We start from the raw sequence: 19,814 nt of genomic DNA, 5'->3' as shown, positions 1-19,814 counted from the left end.
GAATTTATATAGCGCACTACATACCCAGAGGGTCTCAAGGTGCTTAGGGAGGGGAGGAGGATTACTCGTCAAATATCCACGTTTTGAGTTGCTTTCTGAATGCTAGGTGGTTCTGGGTAAGGCGAAGGTAAGTGGGGAGTGAGTTCCATGTTTTAGCTGCCAGGTATGAGAAGGATCTACCTCCCATGGTGGTCTTGTTAATGCGAGGTACAGTGGCGAGGGCTTGGCTGGAGGAACGTAGTTGGCGGGAGGGGGTGTAGAAGGACAGTCGTGAGTTGAGGCATTCTGGTCCGATATCGTAGAGTGATTTGTGTGCGTGGGTTAGAAGTCGAAAAGTGATCCTCTTATTGACGGGTAGCCAGTGGAGGTTTTTCAGGTGACCAGAGATGTGTTCGTTGCGCGGGATGTCTAATATGATCCTGGCTGAGGCGTTTTGGATTCGTTGGAGTTTTTTCTGGAGTTTAGCGGTAGTGCCTGCGTAGAGGGTGTTTCCGTAATCCAGTCGGCTCGTGACCAGAGCATGGGTGACTGTTTTTCTGGTTTCGGTGGGGATCCAGCGAAATGTTTTTTTGAGCATGCGAAGGATGTTGAAGCAGGATGAGGAGACGGCGTTGACTTGTCTGTTCATTGAAAGTGAAGAATCCAGGATAACGCCTAGGTTCCGTGCGTGGTCTGTCGGGATGGGTGCTTTTCCAAGGGCTTCCGGCCACCAAGAGTCGTCCCATGCAGAGGGGGATATACCTAAGATGAGGACTTCTGTTTTATCTGAGTTCAGTTTCAGACGGCTGTGTTTCATCCATTCGGCAACTTCTTTCATTCCTTCGTGTAGGTTAGTTTTGGGGGTGCTGGGGTCATTGGTGAGAGACAGGATCAATTGAGTGTCATCCGCGTAAGAGATGATGTTGAGGTTGTGTTGGCGGGCGATGGCCGCGAGGGGGCTCATGTATACGTTGAAGAGGGTGGGACTGAGTGAGGATCCTTGTGGTACGCCACAGATGACTTCAGTGGCCTCGGACTTGAATGGTGGAAGGCGGACTCTCTGGGTTCTTCCGGTGAGGAAGGAGGTGATCCATTCAAGTGCTTTTCCTTGTATTCCGATGTTTCTGAGGCGTTGTAAAAGGGTGCTGTGACAGACTGTGTCGAAGGCTGCAGGGAGGTCGAGGAGGATGAGGGCGACTGTGTCTCCATTGTCCAGTAGAGTTCGAATGTCGTCTGTTGCTGCGATGAGGGCGGTCTCAGTGCGGTGTTTTGCTCGGAAGCCAGACTGTGAGGAGTCGAGGGATTTGTTGGCTTCGAGGAAGGCGGCGAGCTGGTTGTTGACAGCTTTCTCGATGACTTTGGCCGGGAAAGGAAGGAGCGAGATGGGGCGGTAATTTTTGAGTTCGGTGGGGTCCGCTGTGGGTTTTTTCAGAAGGGCGGTGAGTTCAGCGTGTTTCCAGCTTTCCGGGAAGGTGGCGGAATTGAAGGAGCAGTTGATGACGTCTCGGAGGTGCGGTGCTATGATGGAGTCTGCTTTGTTGAAGATGTGGTGAGGACATGGGTCTGTGGGGGATCCTGAGTGGATGGAGTTCATCAGGCGGATGGTGTCCTCAGAGGAGATTGGGTTCCAGTCGTAAAGGGTGTTCAAGGGGGGAGAATGTTCAGTGTATGGTTAGGTGGGTTGGACTCCGGGTTGGTTGTCGAAGCTGTTGTGGATTTCTGCAATTTTGTTGTGGAAGAATAAAGCCAGGGAGTCGCAGAGGGCTTGAGAGGGGGTGATGTCGTTGGAGTTGGCTGAGGGATTGGTAAATTCCTTGACGATGTTGAAAAGTTCCTTGCTGTTGTGGGCGTTGTTGTCTAGTCGATCCTTGAATGCTGTTTTCTTGGCCTTTCGGATTAGTTGGTGGTGTGTGCGGGTGGCGTTTTTGAAGGTGTCCTTGGTGCTAGTGGTTGGGTTTTTTTTCCAGGCCTTTTCAAGGGAGCGGCAGAGTTTCTTGGACTTTTTAAGATCATCGTTGAACCATGAGGCCTTCTTGCTGCCAGGTTTGCTTTGACGTTTTTTCAATGGTGCTAGGATGTCGGCGCTGTTGGATAACCATAGGGTGAAGTTGGTGGCGGCTTGGTCTGGGTTAGAAGAGTGGGCTGGGGTGTTTAGAAGGAGCGATGAGGAGATCTGGTTGATGGTGATTTTGTTCCAGTTTCTTTGCAGAGTTGGTTGGGGGTGGTTGATGGGTTTCGGCTTGTTGTAGGTGAAGTGAACGCAGCTGTGGTCAGTCCAGAGGAGAGCCGTAGTGTGGCTGAAGGAGACATGGTTGCTGGAGGAGAAGATAGGGTTGAGTGTGTGACCTGCGATGTGGGTGGGGGAAGTGACCAGTTGTTTGAGTCCGAGGTTGGCGAGGTTGTCCAAGAGGGTGGTGGTGTTGCGGTCGTTGTTCTTTTCAAGGTGAGAGTTGAGGTCTCCCAGAAGGATGTAATCTTTGGAGGGGAGCGCGTGTGGAGTGATGAAGTCCGTGATGTCTTCACTGAATTTTGCGCGGGGTCCTGGTGGTCTGTAGAGGAGGGTGCCTCTGAGTGTGGTCTTGGGGTCGGTGTGGATCTGGAAGTGAAGGTGTTCAGAGTTGGCGAGATTAACGTCTGAGCTGGTTGAGATGTGGATTGATTTTTTATGGACGATGGCGATGCCTCCTCCTGTGTGGCCGGTGCGGTCCTTGCGTGTGATCTTATATTCTTCAGGGATGGCAATGGTGATGTCTGGGGCGGAGGAAGCGTTCATCCATGTTTCTGTTAGGAAGGCGATGTCTGGAGAGATGGTGTCTAGTAGATTCCATAGGTCGATGGCGTGCCTCTGGACCGAACGGGTGTTGAGAAGGATGCATTGTAGGTGGTTGGCGTCGCGAATCTGAGGTGTGATCGTAGTGGAGTTGGTGACGGTACCGATGAATTTGCAGGAGTAGCATGAGAAAGGACCATGGGTGTGTCCAGGAGCTGCTTGGACGCAGTTGGGGGAACGGCCGGGGTTGAGGGCTAGGAGGGTGGTGGAATCGTAGGTGATGCGGGAGGGGCAGGGGGTCTGGCGCTGGGCGCGGTCCAGGCGCGGACGGGCGTAGACGGGCTTACCTTTGGCGCACCTTCGGCGCGGATTGGGCGCGTACGCTGCGCGTGAACGCTGCGCGCGGGAACAACTGTCATATATGGGAGGGGGAGGGGCGAGGGCGGTTCAGCTGGGAGGCGGGGCGGGCTAAGGAGGAGGACAATAACAACAAAATGGAGGCGGAGGGGTCAGAACGGCAAGAGCGCTTGGGGGAAAACACAAATGCTGCAACAGAGTAACGCTAGCAAATTAAAATGCAAATGAGCAAAGCGGCGAATTGAGCACAAAATCTGCAACAAAGTCACGCTGGCAATTTAACAATGCAAATGGGCAAATCGGCAATTTAACTATGCAAATGGGCAAAGCGGCAGTCAAAGCACGCAGCGGCAATCAGAGCACACAGCAGGCTAGAGTTCTTAATCAGAGTCCAGATCAGATCATAAGCGCTGTACAACGATACCGCAGCAGCAGGGGAGCGACCACTCAGCTTGGAAGCGAAGACATCTTCCAGTCTTGGGGTCGTCCCACCATAGTTCTCTTCGCGGACGACGAAAACACCAAATGCCGAGACTTCGCCTCAAGATTCTACCGACCAGGATCGAAAGGGTATGCCCTTTTGATAGACTGGTCAGAGGAATTTATGGACGCCTTTCCACCCCCTTCCGCTGATCCCGAAGGTGGTGAGCAAGCTGACGAACTTGTACACAACGATGATCCTCATTGCCCCCGATTGGCCGAGACAATCGTCGTACATGGAGCTTCTCCATCTATCAGTGACCTCACACAGGAGGCTGCCATGCAGGCCGGACATGCTATCCAAGATGAACGGGAGGATTCATCATCCCAACCTTCCGTCACTGAACTTGGCAGCATGGCTCCTGAGGTCATACAATACGGCCACCTAGGACTGCCGCAAGACTGCATGTCCATCTTAAAAGAGGCAAGACGTCCTTCCACAAGACATTCTTATGCATGCAAGTGGAAGCGCTTCTATATGTGGTGTATGCAGAACAATTGTCAACCTATCGGGGGTCAGGAAGAAGTTATTCTTCCTTAATTATTGCATCTGGCTAAAGCAGGGTTGAAGTTTAATTCTATTAAGGTGCATTTGGCTGCTATAACAGCTTATAGGCGTTCACCTTCCCAACCTTCTTTTTTCCAGTTGCAAGCTGTGAAGGTTTTTCTGCAGGGGTTGAAAAAGGTTTATCTTCCAGTACGACCTCCATCACCCCCCTGGGAGTTGAACCTGGTGCTATCAAAATTGATGGGTCTACCTTTTTAACCCATTCATAAAGCAACTTTGCAGCATATTTCGTGGAAGGCTGGGTTTTTGGTAGCAATCACGTCAGCTCGCAGAGTGAGCGAAATTCAAGCTCTCTGTTCTAAAGAACCTTACACAGTGTTCCATTTGAATAGGGCAGTGTTGAGAACACATCCTTCTTTTCTACCTAAGGTGGTATCAGATTTTCATGTAAACCAGACCATTTCTCTGCCCATCTTTTTTCCCTATCCCTCCACTCCAGCTGAGAGGGCATTCTTTGGACCTGAAAAGAGTTCTGAAATTTTAACTTGTTAAGTTCAAAGCTATACATCAGTCTGATCAGTTATTTATTAACTATGGATCAATCAGACCAGGTTATGCAGCCACGAAATGTTCTATCTCAAGGTGGATAGTTTCTTGAACTAAGTTGGCTTATCAGTTGGCGCAGAAGACCCTAGGGTTTTCTCCCAAAGCTCATTCCACCAGAGGGAAAGCGGCTACTACGGCTTTTCTTAATAATGTGCCTATGTCTGAGATTTGTAAGGCGGTGACTTGGAGGTCCGCCCATACATTTACCAAACATTACTGTTTAGATTCATACACTAGAGCAGATACCCAAGTAGGCCAAGTCTCCTTGCAGAATCTGTTTAACAGCTGAGTTTGGCTGTTACATATTTTTTGGTTGGGTCATGTTTTCTTCTCATTTGCCTGCAGGTGGTTGGTTGGGCTTGCTATTCTATTCAGTGTTTATGACTATTGGTGAGGATCCCCTGGAAGAGAAGGATACGTTACTTACCTGTAATCCTAGTTCTCTTCCAAGGGTATCCTCATCAAAGTCATAAGCAACCCACCCCCTCCCCAGGCAAATGAGATCTGAGCAATGTGTTTCTAGCTTATTATTGAGCCCTGTCTTCAGGGTTATGCAAAGACCAACTGACCTAACAGTCACCCCTGAGGCATGATGGGAAGCCAGGGGTCATGGCTGCCTTAAAGGCACAGTGCCAGTTTTATTTGTTGGAAATGGTTTCATTTTCTATGCTATTGCTTTACAATGCAGCCTATGGGCTGACAATGTCTACTTATTAGCAATGTTCAGGATTTAGGAGTGTTTTGCTCATTACAACAGAGTTCAAGGGCTATTTGACCTAATGTGTTTTTTTATTTCCTTGCTAATGCAGTGCATGTATGAGTAATTACATTGTTTAGCCTCAGTTTTGGGGCTGCATTGGTGTGAGAAAAAATGATATATGTGCATACATATATTTGGAGCTAGTTATATATGATTTACATATATATTTTTATATTATTTCCGGTGTCCCCGCACGTGGGCGGGAATATTCAGTGCTTATGACTTTGATGAGGATACCCCTGGAAGAGAACTAGGATTACAGGTAGGTAACTTATCCTTCTCTGATTCTTCAGTGGTAGAAAGATGCTAGATGTCAGAGAAAGCTCCAGTAGTAGCCAATATTATTCCTCCTCAAAATAGTGTTACAGTCCTCTGATGTCGAATACCTCAGAAGGAACCCACCCTCAATCCGATCAACCCCACTCCCTCCCCCCAAAGTGTCTGCTTCTCTTCTGTATGTATGCCAATCAACCATCGTATCTCTGCACCCTTTTTTGCCTATCTGGTTGAGAATTCCTCCTTCTATATTCTGCAACCTCAATCCCCAGGACAGAGGACAGTAACTTTGTAGCTAAACTTGCACTTTGTAATGCCCATACATGCATACATTACATTTTTTGTATTTAATGGTATCCAAGGAATACAAAGAAGAAGGTGGGCAAGCACACAGTTGTATCAGCAGTTATTCAATATGAAGGCATCACACAGTCTCTGTGCATCCTAAAGCTCAAGATGATTCAACTTACATGTAGGTACTTTTTTTTACCTCATTTCCATATTCATAAAGTACATGAACAGATCACATTACAGCAGGGGAAGTGTCAAGACAACTTGTCAACTGATTTTTGTGGAAACATCCTGGCATAATCTCTTCTAATTTGATACATTTATAACTTGATACCAATTGATTAAATGCAAGAATAAAACTATGTTTTACACTTAAAACCTTCTTTTGGGAATTATTCCACGTATTTCTGCAAAAATAACCACACCTCTACACTGTTGCACATACTTACTTTTCTCAGGGAACGGTTTTTGAGGTCCATTCAGATGAGGCGAATGATCAATTAGAAAACAACAACGCTCATAGTAGAGGGTCTGTAATGTACCTCTGAGAAGCGGTAGAGGCACAACCCAGAGACACCTAGGTAGGTCTGCTATATAGCACCCAGAATTAGTGGCATTGTACAGAAACCTCAGTAAAGTGTATGTGTAGCCCACCCAGAGGTGGCGCAGGCACATCCCAGTGATGTGTAACTAAAGGCTCTGTGGGGTTCCCACCGAAACGGTGAGGGCACAGCATCAGTGGAAGTTCTTTGGCGTAGCCCTCAGTTGTACTGAAGGTACAAGCCAAGTGTGCGGTAGAGCATTATTAGTTGGGATGGATGGTAACCCATCCTATATAATAATCTCACTATTCTTGTTTTCTGGTTGGATCCACAAAGGTTTTAGTAATTTAAGCCAGAACATTCACTACCTCACCAATGGCACAGACCAGCAGGCTTAACTTAAGAAAATATGTATTTAGTACCAAAACATTTAGAAAGCCAAAAACACAACACTAGAAATCCCAATTTATAACACTAGAGAATGCTTTAATGAACAAAATGACATCAAAACAACAAAAATCCCCCAAAAAAAGGGAACTGAAGAAATTTAATGTTTTAAGTTTGAAATAAAAATGTGCACAGTGGCAACTGCAGGCAACTGGTCGCACTAGACCGGGACAAAGGTATGGTTTAAGGCCGACCTTGATGAAGCTCTGGTTGGATACACAAATTCATCCCAGTCAAAAAGTTACTTTCACATTTAGAATTTCTTCAAGATGGTAGATTCTTATGGGGAGCTACTGGCTGGAGCTGAAGACTGGCTCATCAACAACAAGTTAACAAAGGACCATGTCTCAGTGAAACCTTCAACAAAGGCGAGAAAAGCTCACAACAAGAAAAGTCAGAGGTTTGCACCCAGGAAGCCACCGGTGTGGATCGGATGCTGCTCAGCATCAGCCCAGTGAAGATTTCTGCCTTCGGACTTAGACTCTTTTCTGGAAGTCAGATTTACTTAGCAGGATGCAGACTGTAACTGAAGAAGGTTTAAGGTCATCAGATGCCTGTTGGTGTTGGGCCTGCTGAAACAGATGTTCTGCTGTGGAGCAGAACAAAGTGGGAGCTGCAGGGAAGTCAAGCCAACCGGCTATTCAACCTTGTTAGTTCGGCTGACGTGTTGGTCTTGGTCCCACAATGGTTCTTCAGCCTGAAAATTAGAAAACATTTCCAATTCCCATCCTGTGGGTTTGGGCTTGGGAGGTACACTCTGACACCAGCCAATTGTTCCAGGACCTCTGGAAGAGGAAGTGAGGGTCAGGACTCACTCCAATAGAAGCCATCAGCAGGCTCCAGGGCAGGTTCTGTCGAAACTGGTCATTAGAGCTCTTCCAGGAAAGTGGGATTCTTGCAGCTTTGTGTCCCTGTAACTTACCAAGAGGTCAGCTACCTCGCCCTTGGAGTCCACTTCTTTGTCCTAAGTAAAAGTGGGAACAGGTTTAACTCTTCGGTTCTCCACACAGGTCTCAACAGCAGGTGCAGTCTTTCTTTTAGGTTCCACAGGTCCAATGGGGTTCTGATGCGGGTGCCCAGGGTTGCAAAATTCATGCTTGCAGTAGCCTACATATAGGAGGTGATTTAGCATTTGGCAAAGAGGGTACTCCGTCGCAACAGTGACAGAGTACTACCTCTTCCGGACTGAAAGTCCGCTTGTTTGGTTTATGGACAGGCGGACCTTACGTATGTCCGAAACAGAGACTACTCCACCTCTTTTGCTGATATGCTCCTGCATTGACCTGACAAGAGTAAGGGATTGTTTTTGTGTTTTCAAAAACTAAATCTTCTTAAGAGTTTGGGGGGTGGAATGGTGTTGGCTGTGGAGCAGTTACAAGAAAGATCACTGCTGTTGCGGAGTAACTTGGCGAGTGGAGTATGTACTACTATTAATGGTGATAACGTTGTACCAGTATAAACCCTGAACCACAAATTGGAGAGTGATTATTTTGGAGTGACCTCAACAAGTATCTATATGTACATGTGAAATGAGCACCCAAGGAAAGACTTTCTTATAGGTTCCCAGTGTCTAGCAGAATTAGCAAATGTGTGCTGCAATGCTGTCTAACCATAGGTAGAATTAACATTCCACAGCCTGTTCAACTGGTTTTTTTTTGGTGAAAGAAGTGTGGAGATTAGCTACCACCAAAGGAAGAAAGACTCTTTTCCATGACAGTTTATTCTCAGATCACAGAAACCAATCTTCTTTCTCCTCCCCATTGAGACAATGTATGTTTTATTTAGAGAACCCTACATCCATGACAGTCACTCATGCATCAGCACCGGGTTGAATATCTTCCTGTTCTCTTTGCTGCTTCAATTCCTGTTTTTCTTCATTTGCCACCTTTCTTCCAAGGTTGTAAAGCCATCTAGTTTGTCTGTTTTATTTGACCCACCATAGGTTGTGTTTTGTACTAGTGAAGGTAGACCAGTAGCCCATTGCAACTCACTACCAAACATCTACCACTGTCTGATTTGCTGTTGTAATGGTAACAGATGTGGTGCCCACAGACTGGGCTTTCCTCTCATGAATCTTCCACCAACCACATAGTGAAATCCCCCAGACCCTTATGTTGTGGTTTGGTGTCGGTGGTAGCTCAAAGTTCAAACTCTGATTCCCTCATTGCTATTTTAGAGATAGCCTGTTTTGACTGCTCTTTCCCCTAGGTGAATCTGCTGGAGGTGATGGAAGTGATTGACAAAGACACCTTCGATTACCAGTTCTGTGGCGAGCTAACGTACACCACCGTGCTCAGTGACCAGCAGGTGGTGGAGCTGATCCCCAACGGTGCCAGTATGGCCGTACGCTACGAGGACCGCAAGGAGTTCATCCGCCTGGTGCGAAAGATACGCCTGGAAGAGAGCAAGGAACAGGTAGGGGTTGGCAACACCAATGACTAAAATCACATTCATTATTATTAGTAGAATATTTACCAAATTGTGTTATTCACTCAGTTGCGTTACTAAACTAATCTTATGCATGAGATATTTACAGAAACGTTGCTTGTGGCCTTATGCCTATTTCCACACCAGAACACCTGATAGGTATTCATGCATGCATATATTGTGGTGCTATCAAGAAAGTGTGGTGGTCCAGTTTATTGGACAGCTGCCTTCTTTACTGTTCAAGTCTAGACGAGCAGGATACACATCAGATGAGGAGTTACCACAGGAACTGGTATAGATCTACTCTTAGATACAGCTGCCACCACATAGAACATTCCCTCAGTCCACTCTCTAGAGAAGTAGCCATCAAACATTTCCATGCCTGCTTATCACCCTTAGAATAATTTAATTTGGCCCTCCAACATAGAATGAGACTTTCTCACAATTAAACGGGATATGGTGGGATGTTGAAAGCAAGCTGAATCAAGGTAGGTGGCCCTGAGGGTGTTTCCTCCACGGAAACATTGATATTTAAAGGCGCTTATCAATTTATACCTGTGAATATAAACAGGGGGCTGAGGGGCATTTTGAAGGACAATCCAAACACAGCTCTGTATTAACTTTTTTCTTACACTAGATTCAGTGTGTGCCGTGGAAAATATGTTGTAAATTAGGTAGCAGGGCGTATAAGAGAATTTGTGATCTGGAATGCATAGATCAGTCAAGCCATTTTGACAAAAAGTATGTGCAATATTACCTTATTATTTGTTTATGTTTGCACGTTTAGAGTTTCAAATATTAAAATGACTTTTGCTTATCTCTCTAAAAAGGTGATATTGAAAGGACATTTGAGAGATGTTGTTAGTTTACTAAATGCTGAAGGAGCTTTAGTCATCCTGAAATGAGTAAAGGTCATAAAACCAAGTTACTCCTAAGAGGTAAAGATTACTAATCTGCAGTGGCATAACTCAATATGGCCGGCATCAGTTTGGGCTTCTCCATGTCCGGTGGACAAGGTGAAATTGCTAGGTGTCTAGATTGATGAGACTCTGTCTTTAATAGACCCATAAAGGGCACCTTCTCCGGTTGTATTTACATCATGTGCTCTTTAAAGAAAGTTCTCCATTTTATACGCAAAGCAACGCCCAAACAAGTAGTCACTCCGTGCGTCCTTTCGCACCTCTGCAGTCGCAACAGTGTTTTTACTACACCTTCCAGCCAAGGAGCTGGAAAAGTTGCAACACATACAAAATTTTGGATGAAAGTTTGACCATCTTAGTCAATATAGATAAAGTTTTTATTGCCTCCAAGGGCAGTAAAGAACTCAACTCAGATTTACTAAAATGTTGAGCATTGCAGCATCCTTAGTTGCTACTCTGCGTTGCGTAAAATGGAGCGAGCAGGACAGCGTCATATCTATTAAGATGTGACAGTGTCTTCCTCAAACCCTGCGCTGCCTCACTTTAGGCTGCCAGGCACCACGGCAGACACCCGTGATCTATAGTGCAAGGGTGTATGTGTTGTGTGAAGCATAGCTTTGGTACAGAAAGAGGGCCCTTCAAGTACAAAACTATCCTTAAACACGTTTTCCACTTTGCCTGCATGCAGAAGAAGCACACATGCAAAGCAGGAAACATTTCTCCTTGTTATGCCTGCCTCGAGAAGGCATAAGGTTTTAAGGGAAACCCCTGTCTTTGATTGTATGTGGATAGGGATTTGCATCAAAAGCCATCGATGGTTGCTTGGGAACTTCCATGTCCCACCCATGGAACGCCTTCTTGGGAAACTATCCAATGCAAATCCTGATTTGTGTAGGCTAATACATTCCCCCATAACACTTTGCTTCAGATTTGTGCCACAAAAGTAAGGCAAACCTAGCACAAAGTGTTTGTAAATATGGGCCCTCGTTTGAAGCTGATTGCTTCTCCAAATGCATTCTCTAGCAGTCTCACTGGTCTAGCAGCCAGTTACTATTTAAGGTAGTGCATATCAATATAGTTTGAGCCAGACGTTGAGTGCTCTGTTAACTACTACCCAAACTCTAGAGCTCTCTTTCTTTTTGGTTTTGTCAACTGGAAAGCTACATCTTCATCAGGGAGGCCCTCAAGTCATACCTAGTCTGTTTTTGCGGATTGGAGATCCCGGTGGGGATTATTTAGGTATATGTCTCGTAGCACCATGATGCTCCTTGGAGGCCTCAAAAAGTTACCCTGTGCAACCATTTTCACAACAGACGTCCTGTAAGGAGGACTTACAGTTTTTGTAACTGAATCATGGTATTCCTTTTCTCTTCTCTGGTCTTTGTCTTCCTTTGTTCTGTCTGCCCCCTCATGTTTGCATCTCCACTCCACCCCCTTCTCTTCTCCTTCTCCAATCTGCCCTGAACCTCAGATTGCAGCGATGCAGGCTGGCCTGCTGACGGTTGTCCCCCAACCTGTCCTTGATCTCTTGACCTGGCAAGAGCTGGAAAAGAAAATTTGTGGTGATCCTGAAATTACAGTGGAGGCCTTAAAGAAATTTAGTGAGTAGCGTTCATCATTCTGTATTGAATTTAGAGTGTTTCTCCATGAGTCATGAATAAAATCAAAACAATTTCTAATTTGTTTCTTCTCTACATCACTGCATGAAATCAACTATATGCTCAGGTTAGTGTATCTGTTGTATCTATCTCTATGAGGAATTAGGAAGATCTCTGGTTTCCTTTATCTCACCACATCACTAAGTGAAATGATGAATAAGAAAAGTAGATCAGTGTTTGGATGTGCGTGTGGGTATGTGTGTGTGTGTGTGTACGCATGTGTGTGGTCCTCATAATGTTAGGTTTGTTAAGTTGTGGGTGGGAGTATGGGTATGTGTGTGTGTCTGTCTGTCTGTGTCCGCGTGTGTACTTAGTACCTTCCATAAATGTTTTCATTCATTCTTTCAGCTTCATAGTACAGTCTTTCTCATATCACTAAATGCATGTGCGTGGACTCCGGAGCAATCGAAATAGTCTCTTTAGTTATCTTCTGCAATCCTGCATAGACACTTAAGACAAAATAAAGACAAATATTGTACCCTGAAATTAACAAGGCTACTCTGGCCAGTACTTCCTCCTGAATTGAAAAAGGATAGCCAGATAACACTGAAATTTAAACATTTTGCTAAGTTTCACACATAGAGAAACTCCCAAGAGGAAGGGTTGGACAGACATGCCCCACAGGCTGCCATTATGTCTCTGTAAAAGAATACTGTGCCTTTAAGGAACCCTCCAGAGACCCTTCGCTATCCCTTGATGCACAGCCAAAGGCTAGTTACTTTCATTTCTTTTTGAAGGTGTATAAAGCCAGGCCTGTAGCATCCAGGATATTATCGTTTCATCCACCGGGGAGGAGGGCGGGTTGCTTATGACTGTAACAGAGATACCGATACTACAGAACTGGAGTAACAGGTAAGAAACGACTCCTTCTGTAGTAGGGGATCTCTGTGTATAGTCATAATCATGTGAATAGAATGGCAAGCCAATCCCCACAAAACAAACCCAGCGGTGGAAAAAACAAACAGAACCACTACTGTGCAAATACATTTCTCAGCGAAGCCTGCCCAACCTGAGCATCTGTCCTGGCATCAGAATCCAGGCAGTAGTGTTTAGCCAAGGTATGGACTGACTTCCAAGTGGCAGCCCTACAGATGGATGCAATGAGGACATTGTGCAGCAAAGCCGCTGTAGCAGCTTTACCTCTGGTAGAGTGAGCCTGAGGCTTACCCCCTAGATTCTCGTTAGCTTTCTGGTAACACAGTTGAATACAGGACACAGTCGACCTAGAGATGGGCTGTTAAGAGGTAGCAAGACCAGTCCTGACCGATCCATAATTAACAAATAATTGATCCGATCTCCGAATCTCTTTAGTCTTATCTAAGTAGAATTTCAACACCCTTCTCACATCAAGGGAATGAAGGGACCTCTCCGCCGTAGAGGAAGGATGCTGTAAAAATGTGGGCAACGTGATCATTTGATTCACATGGAAATCGGACATCACCTTAGGAAGAAACTTTAGGTGAGTTCTCATGACAAATTTAGATGCATGAAACACAGTATAGGGCTCTTGGCAACAAAGAGCTTGGATCTCACTCACCCTGCGAGTAGTTATAGCTACAAGGAAAGCTGCCTTCCAGGATAGATGCTTTAGATAAAACTTACGAATAGGCTCAAAAGGCTCCTTCATTTGTCTAGACGGCACCACATTAAGCTCCCACGGAGGCGAAGGATGCCTAATGGGAGGAAACACCTTCTTCAAACCTTCCAGAAAATCTTTGATGACTGGGATTTGGAAAAAGGAAGTTTGTGAAGGGCATTTCCTATACGCAGTTAAAGCTGCTAGGTGAACCTTAATGGAATGAAAGTTAAGGCGAGATTGAGCAAAATGCAGTAAGTACGGGAGAATGACATCCTCCTTGCAGGATGTAGGGTCTGCACCCTTAGACGTGCACAAAATGCAGAATATCTTCCATTTGTATGCATAGGAAGTCCTTGTAGACAGTCTTTTTGCCTCTTTTAAGATCTCCATGCAGTTCTGAGGCAGATTTAAATGTCCATACTGCACTAGCTCAGGAGCCATACTGCCAAATTCAATGACGAGAGGTTGGGATGCACCATCTGCCCTCCGAACTTCGTGAGAACACTTGACTTCTATTCCACTCATCGCTCAATTCCTGAGCATCAGCATCAATAGGGCTAGTATTTGCTCCTTTTTTCATTATTTATGTCACTGATGCAGAGACAGTTGTTTTGGGAACTTTCATGTATTTCTTAAGCTTCCATCTCATGGGATGTGCTTTTCTTTTAAAACTGTATTGGATCATGTAGCTCACCCTTAGTAAAAGATGTCATATCACTTGTCCATTCTTGTGCACATTAAAGCCTGCCTCCACTTGCCAACCTGGCTTGTCATCTCTTTTCTTCCACCATGCTGGTCGAATGCTGAGTTTCTGCTCTCTCAGGGATGTTACTTGCCTCCCTCATTCACTGGATTCACCACAGCTTTTCTTGGGTGTCCACTCTATGCTGCAGAAGGCAATTGGACTTGAGAGATAGATTATGTACTTTCAGATAAGAGCATGCTTCAGTTGCTGTGCCTGGGTCGTTGTCACAGGTCGACAGCTCAAAAAACTCTGCTAAATACTCTTTCTAGTAGCTTCTGGAAGAACCTTTTCAGTTCTGGAGTTCTATAACTTTATTTTCACTCCATAAATTGTGGGGAGATGACTCTTGTCCTTGAAGGCTTCCATGTGGGGTTTATTTTCTTTCCAAGCCCAGTAAGATTACCTGCTCCATGTCTGTGTACATAAACCTTCTTTGCAGCTGGAAAAACAAGACCACCAAAGGGTTGCACATCCACGCAGAATGAGCCCCTTCTGAGACACTTGATTCTAAACCTGCCGAGCACAGAAAGGATATCCTACATGTGTCATATTAAGATATCTGGAGAAATAAGTATATGTCAGTCCCACAGTGAGAGGCATTTACTTAGCTGTTGCCTTTCCATATTAAAAACCTCTGAATACTTGACTTTTGAGTACCTTGGAGTTGAACTTACAGTTAAAGACTCAGCTCTGATTGAACTGCACCCCATCTACCACCCTCCTGGTGATCGCGCCCTCTTCGCATAAGAATGAACTGACCTAGTAACATGATTCTCCCTAACTCACACGAAGGACGTGTTCGTAAACGACTTCACTGGAACAACCCAAAAGACACCACAGTCCAGAGCTGCATCAACCTTCTAGAAAAAAACTACCGTAAACAACTCTGCAATGCACCAACACATATTAAAGGATCCACTCTAGATGCGATTGTCACCAAAAATGAGATAGTCTCACCTAGATCGATCTCACCCATTGACTGGTCCGACCACCATCTCATATTGTTTAAAATCGATAACCATGTCAGATCCCATCCAGTCTCAACTGATAAACAGAAGCATTGGACCAGGAATATCAAACAAGTCCAAATAACTGAACTGGAATACAGGATTTGTGCACAATTACAGCATCACCCTCTCACTTGTACCATTGATGACCTCTCTGCACACTTTAATACAGTGATGACAGAGATTCTAGACCAAGTGGCTCCACTCAAACTAAAACAATCAATAGCTATCCAATCAAAATCTTGGTTCAACATATATATGAACAACGAGAGGCGATAACCCAGACATGTGGAAAGGACATGGAGACAGAACCCCTCGACAGTGTACCTAGCTCTACTTAGAATCGCACGGCTTTCATATAAGGAGCACATTTTTAGAGAAAAAGCCTCTTTTTGACAACCAACTTGACCATGAGAAGAATAGACCCAGGGAGCAACATTGTTAAAAGATAAACCACCCTCACATTCCTACACAAAATAACAGCCACCAATGAACGCTGCGAAGAAATTGCCATCGTCTTCACTGATAATGTCGCAAAAATGTATCAAACCTTCATCTAAGTGACACAACTGGATTCCTCCTAACCTTCCCCACAATGCTTACTAATGACCAAATAAACCTAAATAATACTAATGGCAACCATGTACTCACCCAAGTGAAAAACAATGCCAATTAGTCTGGCTTCAAACTCATGACCGAAAGAGAAGTCTTCAATGTAATCGCGAACTTAAAGCCTACTTCCCATACTACGGATCTCCTCCTATCCACAATAGTACAAAATCTCAATCACATTGTTGCCCCATTCTGGCCAAAAATCACCAACACATCTCTCGCCTTAAGCTGTGTACCTGTTCCCTCCAACGAGGACAAATCACACCCATACTCAAAAAACCGGGGGCAGACCCTAACGAGCTCAACAACCTCAGACCTATCTTCAACCTTCCGCTCCTATGGAGATGCGCGTTTTTTATCAAATTAACCAACATATAGGTGATTTCAACCTCCATGACACCTTCCAAACAGGATTACACAGAAACTGTCATGCTCAATATCTCAGATGACATCCAGAGAGCCTTAGATGAAGTTGCAGCATGTTTACTCATCCTTCAGCGGCTTTCAGCACCGTAAATCACTCCGCATTACTTGAGACACTTAAGATCCGCTCTGGTTTTAATGGCAGAGTACTAAAATGCTTCACATCTTACCTTCTACACTGATCTCAACAAGTTAAAATCAACTACTGTCTCTCCCAACCCACATGAGCTACTCTTGGTGTACCCCAAGAGTCTATTCTCTCAGCTTTCCTCTTCAGTCTCTTCATGGAACCCCTTACAATCATCCTGAAGCAAGCAGGGGTCAAATATCACCTAAAATAATAATAATAAATAATAAAGTAGTTTATAGAGCGCTTGGTGACGCCATCCCGGCGTGTCCCCGCGCTATGGAGAGAAGTACAGCAGGCAACCATATAAGAGGTAAACAATTCAGTCATCCACAGAGCTTTAGGAGTTGTACAGGTAAGTTTTTAAGAGACTTCTGAACTTGATTTCAGATTTTTCCAGTCTGAGGCAAATCGGAAGTTTGTTCCAATTTTGAGCAGCTGACACTCTAAAGGATTTGCCCCCAAGTTTGGCGCTTCTTACACGGGAAGCTGTCAGCTGGCCCGTGCCTACAGAGCGAAGGGCTCTTTTTGGTTCGTATCTTTGTATTAGGTCATGGAGATAGGAAGGAGCATTCTGCCATAATATCCGATGACATATGAGGAGAGCTTTATACATAACTCTCTTTTTTACAGGCAACCAGTGTAGGGCCGCCAGAGCCGCTATAGACGCTGCTCTTTTCGGAAGTCTCAGCACTAGACGAGCAGCCGCGTTTTGGAGGACTTGTAGGCGTCCCAAACTTTTTTCCGTGGCGCCCAAGAACAGGACATTCCCGTAGTCTAAACGGGACGTCACGAGTGCTTGTGTCAAGGTGCGTCTAGCGTCAAGGAGAAGTAGATCCAAGGTTTGATTGAGTGTTTTTAGCACCCCAAAGCACTTTCCCACTAGACGCCGATTGTGGCCCTCGTAGGATAGAGTGGGGTCAACCCATATCCCCAGGTTCTTAGCCTCCTTACAAGGGGTGGGGTAGGACCCAGACAGGATGGCCACCAGTTCGATGTCCAGTTGAGGCTAGTGCCACCAACCACCAGTACCTCGGTTTTAGACCCGTTTAGCTTTAGGCAGTGCGAGTTCATCCATGTGGCCAGATCCTGCATACAGGCCTTAAAATTAGATGCCGCTGCTGTGGGTGCTTGAGATAAGGAGATTAGCAGCTGGGTGTCATCAGCGTAGGAGACTAACTCCACTCCATACGGCTGCACCACCTCGGCCAAGGGGGCCAGGTAGAGATTAAATAGGGTTGGGCTCAGGGCAGAGCCCTGAGGCACTCCCTGTTCCAGCGCTAACTCGGAGGATCTAAAGGAGCTTCGTTGAACCTGAAAGCTCCGACCTGTGAGAAAGGATTTCAACCACCCCAGGGCCGAGCCTGTGACACCCGCTCGGTTTAGACACTGTAGCAAGATGTAATGAGCTACAGTGTCAAACGCTGCACTGTGGTCTAACATCACCAGCGCCATGGTGTGTCCGGTGTCTGCCCCACGTCTGAGGGTCTCAGTCGCTCTCAGAAGGGCAGTCTCAGTCGAGTAACCCGACCGGAAGCACGATTGGGAGGAGTGTAGAATGTTGGCTGTTTCTAAGTGAGCCATCAGTTGGGAGTTGGCCACTTTCTCAGCCACTTTGACTAGATATGACAGTAAAGAGATTGGCCTCAGATTCTCAAGCATTTCATGGCTAAAAGTGGGTTTCTTTTTTATGGGGAGAACTACGGCTTTCTTCCAGTCATCAGGAAGTGTCTGGGAAGAAAAAGATGTTTGGAGAACATGCCTGATGTCGGGTTCTAGAGTTGCCAGGCTCTCTCCCAATACTTTCGGGGGGGCCGGATATGCTGATGACACACAACTCTACTCCAAATTCAAATTACCTAGTGACATCCTACACCTCAATGCCACACTAAACAAGATACAAACGTGGGTTAATTCAAACTACTTAGTTGATTCCGAACAAAACTGAATTAATACTGTTTTCCCCTGAAAGTAACCACCTACCAATCCAAGACTGGCTCAAGAACCTGGATGCCCTTAATTGGTCCCTCACCCTGTCCAACTCTGTAAAGTCCTTAGGCCTCACCTTGGACAATAACGTGTCAATGAATTATCACATCAAAATCTCAGCCAAAGGAGCGCTTTACATACTAAAACACCTCAAGACAATTAAACCATTCGATCCCCCTGATGATTTCAAGACAGTAGTACAATCAATAGTCCTCTCTGTACTATGGGAACGTCATCTTCGCAGGGACGGCGAAAATTCACCTCCCCTCAGGTCAGTTCTAAACATGGCAGCCTGGCTCATAGGTCTTAAATGGTTTGAACACATCACACCAGGCCTCAAGATCCTCAACTGGCTTCCCATTGAAGGAAGATGTATTTACAAGACTGCCTTCAGCACCCACAGAGCCCTTAACACACATCACCCCAACTATCTAGACAATAAACTTACGAAAACAGGAAGAACCAGAACTCTGAGAAGCTCCAAATCACTTCTCATACCTCTCAAACTGAAATGGAAAACCACCCAGACTTGCTCTTTTTCAGGAAATACAGCCAGGATATATAGGAACACACTCCCTAGAGATCTCCTAAGCAACCCCTCCTTCTCCTGCTTCAAAATGAAACTGAAACTCCTCCTCAACAAATACTTTACCACACATGCCAACTGCACTATGCTCCAATAGCTCTCTCTCTCTTTATGACTCAACTGTTTGTGATAGTTGGGTTTTTGATTGTTTCAGCCGTCTAGTAGGTCATTCACTCTTTCATTTATGTTGTTCTAACTTTTTCGCATACTGTAAACACACCTTTTTTGCTTACTGATTCTCTTTGTCACCTTTATATGCTTGCTCTTGAATCTAAGTGTCTAGTATAATATACAGAGCTACTTTATTTTATTTCTCATTTTATGCATCCTATGTAAAGCTACGTTCTTTTTCTCATTTTATGTAAAGTGCCTTAATACCTTCAGGTCTAGCTTGCGAAACTTTTGAAATAAACTAAATAAAAATAAATGGTCCTTGCAATGAATTCCTGGCAACTGTGTGAAGGAGGAACATTCATCCTTAAAGAACCACGTTCAATGTATAAGTGATCTCGCCACTTCTAGAAAGTGCCCCCAATATACCTGATAGCATTTCTACTCCAAATGCAGTTTTAAGCTCCTAGATATGGGAACTGGGTATCCAACACCCAGCGATGCTGAGGCAGTTACCTAATCTCCACCACAGTCCCTGCTTCTGTAGGTAACCTCACAGCCTGGTGACACTTGTCTGTCTGCGCCATGACCCCAGTGCCCAAGAAGGTGTGGTT

The 19,814-nt window shown here is 45.3% G+C and overlaps 1 protein-coding gene across 1 annotated transcript in view; it reads left to right on the top strand.

The window, feature by feature from the left end:
* Positions 1 to 19,814, top strand: part of LOC147746889 (E3 ubiquitin-protein ligase HECTD3-like) — a 523,212-nt gene that overhangs the window by 430,714 nt on the left and 72,684 nt on the right. The window contains exons 16-17 of the mRNA XM_086952298.1: positions 9,225 to 9,431; positions 11,835 to 11,964. Coding sequence (XP_086808424.1) covers positions 9,225 to 9,431; positions 11,835 to 11,964 — 337 coding nt within the window. The remainder of the gene's footprint in view (positions 1 to 9,224; positions 9,432 to 11,834; positions 11,965 to 19,814) is intronic.

This window comes from Lissotriton vulgaris, chromosome 1_1 (assembly GCF_964263255.1).
Source record: "Lissotriton vulgaris chromosome 1_1, aLisVul1.2, whole genome shotgun sequence".
Taxonomy (NCBI): Eukaryota; Metazoa; Chordata; class Amphibia; order Caudata; family Salamandridae; genus Lissotriton; species Lissotriton vulgaris.
Note: the sequence above shows the minus strand (reverse complement) of the source record. Positions and strands in the feature narration are given on the sequence as shown.